Here is a 7,406-nt window from a genome sequence, read left to right as displayed (position 1 = left end):
TGTCATTTTAGTGGAAAGAAAGGAACCACGCTAGCACCAAATTGATTAAACAAATTGAGGCCTCCACAAGCACAATTTCACCTTTTCACAAATCCTTCTCCGGTAGTGCCTTCCGCACGACTACACCAAGAACCCCAATTTTGCCTTTTGAACCCTAATTTTTCTGTCAATTAAGCTAGTGGGAGAAGATGACAAAACAAAATGACTGAAGGTTGTAGAGACAACACACAAGTAATGGCAAGCGATGACAATGACCGAGCAAGCGACAATGAGTGAAAGACGAGAAAGAGTTCGTAGGCCCAAACAATATTGGCACCAGCACTATTTTGATCTTTCCCATGCGATGTCGTTTTGCTTAATTGAGTCATGCAAGTTTGTGCGACATGACTTTAGATGTCCACATGGACTGAATTTTTTAAGATGTACGCTAAGTTTGATTAAAAAAATAATTATAAAAATTACATAATTAATTCGATTGAAATTTCTTATTAGGATACTTAAATGATTATTTTTTTTTTTAACGATTTGACATTTAAACGAGCCAGTTAAATTTTTTGAGATTTTTACCTTTCTCCCAATGTTCAGCTTTTTCCCGGGAGCCTTGAATAGAATAAAAGGAGCCACGTGGACGGACTACCTTATCCCATGCCGGTTAAAAGCAAATTTTCAGTCGAAGCGGAGGAAGGGAGGGTGATGAGGATGATGTTGGGCTCTCAGGCTCAGACCGTTCCATTTCTCTCGGACGTTTCTGCTATCATCACCTCCTCCTCCTCCTCCTCCTCCGCCTCTTCTTCTTCTTCTTCGACAGCGATTCCATGTCTGACGAGACGGAGAGCGACCATTATCAGTCCCCTAGTTGGAGTTGGAGTGTCCTCTTTGCTAAGTCTCTGCAGTTCCCATCTCCAGTATCCTTCGTGCCGTCCGGCATTGGCCGAGCAGAAGCCGAAGGACGACCTTCAGCAAGAAGAGGATCGCGTCGTCAGCATCTTTCAGGTTTAGGCTCGTTCAATTCGTCGATTTCAATTACGAATTCCTGAATTTGCAATGCTCTGTCACCGTCGCTTCTCTGTTCTTTCTGAGCTTGACTGTGAAGTGTGATATCGGAAGGAAAGATTTTTGTTGACTACCTGGTGAAGTCAGCTACGTTGATAGGTTGATTATTGATTATAAAATTAATGGTCGCCTGCATTCTAGGGACTTGTCTTTTGGGAAGAGCTAATTTTGGGTCTCGTGTAAAGTTAGCACGGTATCGGACCCAAAACATCATGAATTTGAATCTCCAAATGCCTTGAGTAAGTCTCTTTCTGAAACTAATCTCTGTATATTTGGTCTTGTAGGAGACTTCGCCCTCCGTCGTTTTCATTAAGGACTTGGAGATAGCTAAAAGCTCCAAGGGCTCTTCAGGCGAAGCCATGCCTATTGAGGATAAAGATGCTAAAGTTGAGGGCACAGGTTCTGGCTTCATTTGGGATAAGTTTGGTCACATTGTAGGTACTCTTTTCTTCTTTCTTAACTTCCTCTGTTTGGCTTCTCTTGATATACTGTTGCAAATCTCATTTCTTTTAAGTATAGATATATCTTAACTACGTAAATTGGAATGATCATCTTGGCTAGCTAGAATGCTGATGTCAATGCATGTTGCTCATACCCAAGATATACCACACACATGGCAATATGAAAACGGGCATTCGGGAACACATTGTGATGGGAATTTGCATCTCTGTACTGCTCAGTCCCTTGATATCTTGTCCAACAGAGATCGTGCTTGTTGGGAAAAACAGCTCTTGGAAATTTGTCCTCGCTGTTGCCAAATATTGGAATTGCAGTTTTCTCTTTTATTGGGTTAGTGCAGAATTTGTTGAGAGCCTGGTCAGGGGACTCTTTAGTTTGATTGGGCAAAGCTGCGTTTGAAGTGTAGATCAATTCATGTAACAATATGGAAAGCTAGCTCGAGTGCATCATATACCATACATGGGAATGGAGAGATAAGAAAATGATTGAAGGCAGTCTTCTTGACATTGAAAAACTTGATTGCATTCTCTTTTTGTGCATGCCCAAACGTGCTAGATATGGACTGACAAATCTGAAAAGAACAATTGTCACTGTACAGCTGAAATTCATTACTTTTGTTTGAGCAATAATAGATAAACCATAGTGAATGATGAATAACTTCAGAGAGGGATGAATTGTTCTCCTCATAGATTGTAAGGCTCCTAAAGAATATATAAGATGATTTATGCACAATTGACAACCAAGACCTCATGTCAATGTGAGCTGCAGCACTGTTATTTAAGAAGTTTCCGGCAGTAACTGTTACAAAATGCTTATAAAAGTTCAATCTGTGACTTTCTGAAGTGAGCTATTGTTTCATTCATGGCAGGTTACTAATTACCATGTCATCGCCAAGTTGGCCACAGATCAAAGTGGGTTACAGCGTTGTAAGGTTTCATCATACTCTCGTCTTTGAGTTTTTTTCTTGAGCTGTTAAATTAAGCGTTTCTTTAAATAGATAACATCTAAATGCTTTCCTAGTGTAGGTGTTCCTAGTAGATGCAACAGGCAATAGCTTTGTCCGAGAAGGCAAAATTGTGGGGTTTGATCCTGCAAATGATCTGGCTGTCTTGAAGGTTAGTTGAAGGAAATAGGTGCCTTTTGGACTGTACATTACGTCTTTATCCTTATCAGACAAAGTAGAAAAGCTATATGCTCTGTGGAGGCCAAATTATTTATTTGATAGATAATATGCTTATTGACATTCGACATAGGGGGAACTGTTTGCCAATTCTGAACATTACACCAGTGTGAAGGATCTCTATCTGTCAAGTGAGATTGCAGATAACCTTATTGGAGAAGAGAAAATAAAGGAAGTAGGAAAAGGATAAACCATACCTTTGATTTGCTCTCTTTATTTCATTCACAACTTATAATCTCAATGAATTCTTCATCAGGAACTATAAGTTCTTCATTCTTAGGAGTTGTTTTGTATTTTGCTTTCTCTGATAGTTTTGGCTTCTGCAAGGATTGGGCAGAAGTGAAGGTTTTTATCACAAAACCTACAAACTGTGCAGGAAAAATCTCCCGCAATTCCTTGAATTATCTGGGAATCAGTTATAATCAACTGACTAAGCTGAGCCCTTTAGAGATAATTTAATTTGTGGCAAAAAGATTGTCACAATCTGCTTGACCTTTCCCTTTTATCCAGGTCGACATTGATGGACATCAAGTAAAACCTGTTGTTCTTGGGACTTCCCGTGATCTTCGCGTAGGTCAGAGCTGCTTTGCAATTGGAAATCCATTTGGATATGAAAACACGCTCACAACTGGGGTAATTCTCAACAGAAAATTAAGTTTAGCCTGACAGACAGCACTGTGTGAAGTATTAACCTGCTGTCAAGTCGGGTCGATGATTCTCTTCTCCTGATAGTTCCTTTGATCTTTGACACCCTTGTCAGTGCTTTTTACATTTCAAGATTTGATTCAATCATATAAAAAAGTTGTGCATCTGCCTGATGCTTTAATTGAAGCAGGTGGTTAGTGGATTGGGGAGGGAGATCCCCTCACCAAATGGAAGGGCTATTCGAGGAGCTATACAGACTGATGCAGCAATTAATTCTGGTGAAGTTTTAATCCCATTTTATTAATTGCTTTTGTCAAGAAATAGCAAAAGCTATTTGGTGCACACGTGATAATGATTTTTTTTCATCATGTGTACGTTTATGTTTTCCTTGTGGTCTTCTTTGGGGAAACTTGATCTGTGATAATACCAAAAACCTGTGATATAAACTAGATGGCCATTTTTCCTCAGCTCCAATCTGTCTTGCTTGTGCAGGGAATTCAGGAGGGCCATTGATAGATTCGTTTGGCCATGTGGTAGGAGTCAACACAGCAACTTTTACTCGCATAGGTGAAGTTCTGTTGCCCAGAGATCTGCCTTTTCCCATTGCCTGAATAAATTTAAGATAAACAGACACATAATACAGGGACAAACAGTCTTAACATTCTAAAAAGTGTTTTTTCTCCCTCTTTTATGCAGGGACGGGGTTGTCCTCCGGCGTTAACTTCGCAATTCCAGTTGACGCCGTGGTCCGAACAGTTCCTTACTTGATAGTTTATGGAACACCATATAGTAACAGATTCTGATCTCTAGTCTGTTGGGATCGTATCTACTGGTCATTTCTCAGTTCAAAGTGTTCACTGTAGCTGTTCTCAGAGTTATGGCAAGTCATTAAAAAATTGTCATTTCTTAAGTAAAAGACGCTGAACTGCAGCGCTGTTAATCTAATGGATGCAGGACAAAGTGCAACCTTCTTTGGCCGGCTTGAGACCTGTCCTATTTAGTATATTGAGGGCACATGTTTCTATGGTCAAAGATCAAATTCTTTATGGTGGTACTCTTATAGGATGGAGACGTACCCATATAAAGTGACCGTGATATTGTTAACCAATTTGATCCTCCAGAAAAATTCAGTTGAATGCGCTTTTAAATCGAGCAATCACCGATAAAACAGGATTGCTCGGAGCGCTATGTTCACTACCTTTGTCGCATTCTCATTGCTTGGCTATCTAATCCTAGCTGTATCTACTTCTAACCGTTTAGTTCAATGACAACGAACTTTGGCAAAACAGCTCTCATATATCTCCACTGTCTACTGATTAAACATAAACATGCAGTTGTCCGATGAGACACAGCAAGCATATTTAAGGAAGAGAACTTTGATGGCCGTTTCCTATTACACTTAGCAAATGCTCCCACAAATAGATTAGATCTACATGAGAAGTCTTACAAAATATGTTTCTCAGGCTTGTTTATTCAGCGAAATATAAATAATTTGGAAAATATTTTTTTGTAAAATGATCATTTATATTGCTTGAAAAAATTATTCAAAGATTAAAAATATTTTATGTCTAAATATTTTCTTAGACGATAAAAAAATATATTTTGTTTATTGATATTTCATAAATAATACAAGTTATGGATTTTTTAGAAACTAATTTTTAAATTATTTGTTTTCTACGAAATACACGCATGACCGTAGAATAGAAAATGAAACCACACTTCACCCCACTGATGATTGGTCAACTGTCGAATGAAAAACTGACATAGCCTGCCTCAAAAAGAAAACCAATTCATCAGAAAATTTCTTTTCTGAACAAAAATAGGAAGAAAAACGGTGATTGTCAAACTAAATGGACATGGCTCTTGAGCAAGGGTTCAGGGGATTGCAAAAGCAAAAGATAATTATAAGATGAGTAAGATAAGTAAGATCGTCCTCAAGATTCCATTCTGATGCTACGATAGATCCTTCCATCCCATTGGTTAACTCCAAAGGAATCCGTAGACACATTTCACTCCGTCCATTCACAAGCACCAAACCAAGAAAAGTGGGCCGAACCCTCAATCTTCCACGGCAATACTTTCACCATTGTCTTAAAATAACAGTTATATCGCTATGCTTTTCTTTACCAACCATGGTGCTTAACAACTATTGGGTCACATAGGAGGCAAGATACCTTCATAAGGAAAATCACTAAGAGGGAACCTAACTCCTAGCTTGTGATCAATATCAATTTGACATATTTTTATTCAAAAGTTTAAGTTAATAAATTATGAAGCAATTTGGATGTATTATCTATTTCACTCACACACACCACATCCCAACGTGGGACTTTCTAGCCTAACACCCTTTCACGTGCACCTAATAAATCTTCTCTCATTTGTAAGCCACTTGCATTACGCCTACTCACCAATATTATCTCAACTCAAGAATCTCCACTTTCGCCAAACCAAAGTTTGGTGAGAGCAACATCTACCCTTTGTACTCCCCCTTTATCGACTTGGCCCAGTTAAGCTTGGTAGGAAGTCAAGGACACCATCTACCACCTTCTAAGGAGTCAGATTCAAGATTTTCCTTCTTTGAGATATTCATGTGACTAAAGTCTAAAGATGCATTTTGGAAGTATGCCACTAGCAATTGTTGAGAAAGACAATACACAATCAAAGAATGCTTAAGTCCAAACGCTAGTCAAGTCAATAGAACGAGTTCCACCCTACGGGTGAAGCTAGTTCTCACTAAGCAGTGCCTAAAAAGTTCTTTAAGGTTTTTGGTTTGTAAGAAGAACAACAACCACAGCCTTTCGCTAACTTTTTGTCTTCTTCTACCAATGAATTGTGTTAACTCCTAAATTTTGACGACTCATTTAGATATATAGTAAATGATCGAATCCAACCCGAGACAAAATAATAATTAAAATTGTATTTCAATTTTAAGAGCATTGACAGTATTAGGCTTATATAATTGTACTTGCATTGAACCAATGATAGATAGACTTAAACATATGGTCTTGAGATTAATTGAACTAAGCCCATTAAACCCGCGGTGGCCAAAATTTAAGTTTTATATTATCAAGATTTTTTGTCCCATAGAAAAGAAAGCAATCTACATGGATTCGTAAATATGAAGGAAGAGCAAGGCAAGGGTAGAATTGCGAGATTATTGGCGCACTCTTAGGGCGCGTTTGGTAACGATTTTGTTCCCGGGAACAGATTTTGATTAGAAATGATTTTTTTTTTATTCTGTTCTTGAGAACAATTTTTAAGCATTTTAAACCATTTGGTAACTGTCCAAACTTTCTGATTATGAAATAGAATTGCGTTTGGTACTGTGCTCATTGATTCTATTCTAAATCAATTTCTTTTAATTTTTAAATAATGTTTTTTTACTTTTTTCCTTTTTCTTCTTTTCTTTTTTTTCTTTTCTTTTTTTCCCTTTTTCTCCTATTCTTCTTCTTCTTCTTCTTCTTCTTCTTCTTCTTCTTCTTCTTGTGGCCGATTGCTAGATCGGCGATCGGCCAAACGAGGGCTAGCGACCTCATTGGAGCGTCGCCGGCCCTCGGCGAGGCCGACCCTCGTCAGCCAAGTCTTGCCGATGGTTAGAAGAGCTTCGCCAGGGTTGGGCAAGCCTCGCTGGTGGCTGGGCTTGCCTCTGGTGGAGCTCGCCAGACCGGTTGCCGGCAACCTATGGCCACAGTGGCGAACGGCAACTGACGACGGCAGATAGCAACCGCGGGATGGCGGTCAAAGAAGAAGAAGAAGATAAAAGGAAAGAAGAAGAGTTGATTTTGATTATTAGATTTGTTCCCGGAACAAAAATAAATTTCTTTTTTTATTCTTGATTCTATTCTAAATCTAGTTCCAGGAACAAAAATTTTACCAAACGCAATTCTGTTCTCAAACTAATCTCGGAAACAAAAAATCATAATCAGGCACCATTTTGATGGTTACCAAATAATGCCTTATTTGTATTTCAAATTCTGTTACGCAAGGAAAATGTGAAGCATAATGCGTGGTACACATACACTCATAAGCAGGAGAGTAAAAAGATAATGGAGGAATTATGGGATTTTAT

At 38.6% G+C, this 7,406-nt stretch overlaps 1 protein-coding gene across 2 annotated transcripts; it reads left to right on the top strand.

Moving 5' to 3' along the window:
- Positions 1 to 660: 660 nt before the first annotated feature.
- Positions 661 to 4,445, top strand: LOC104444846 (protease Do-like 5, chloroplastic). 2 transcript variants are annotated; one of them, XR_725684.3, is made up of 9 exons: positions 661 to 993; positions 1,338 to 1,487; positions 2,381 to 2,443; positions 2,538 to 2,627; positions 3,203 to 3,325; positions 3,528 to 3,615; positions 3,830 to 3,904; positions 4,034 to 4,217; positions 4,292 to 4,445. XR_725684.3 is itself a non-coding variant. In XM_010058605.3 (8 exons), the coding sequence occupies exons 1-8, from the start codon at positions 694 to 696 to the stop codon at positions 4,138 to 4,140; spliced, it is 996 nt and encodes a 331-aa protein (XP_010056907.2). In that variant the 5' UTR covers positions 661 to 693; the 3' UTR covers positions 4,141 to 4,360. The 2 variants fall into 2 exon arrangements, 1 of the variants encoding a protein (XP_010056907.2); XM_010058605.3 differs by having other exon boundaries at positions 4,034 to 4,360.
- The last annotated feature ends 2,961 nt before the right edge of the window (positions 4,446 to 7,406 follow it).

The sequence above is a fragment of the Eucalyptus grandis genome, chromosome 5, assembly GCF_016545825.1.
Source record: "Eucalyptus grandis isolate ANBG69807.140 chromosome 5, ASM1654582v1, whole genome shotgun sequence".
Lineage (NCBI taxonomy): Eukaryota > Viridiplantae > Streptophyta > Magnoliopsida > Myrtales > Myrtaceae > Eucalyptus > Eucalyptus grandis.
This window is presented reverse-complemented; position numbering and strand designations above follow the sequence as displayed.

Bases quoted from the DNA above. Each gene is read 5' to 3' on its own strand.
- LOC104444846 (XM_010058605.3), top strand. From the start codon at position 694: ATGAGGATGATGTTGGGCTCTCAGGCTCAGACCGTTCCATTTCTCTCG. The intron at 994-1,337 runs GTTTAGGCTCGT...TTGGTCTTGTAG, and splicing joins GCGTCGTCAGCATCTTTCAG to GAGACTTCGCCCTCCGTCGT. The intron at 2,628-3,202 runs GTTAGTTGAAGG...CCTTTTATCCAG, and splicing joins ATGATCTGGCTGTCTTGAAG to GTCGACATTGATGGACATCA.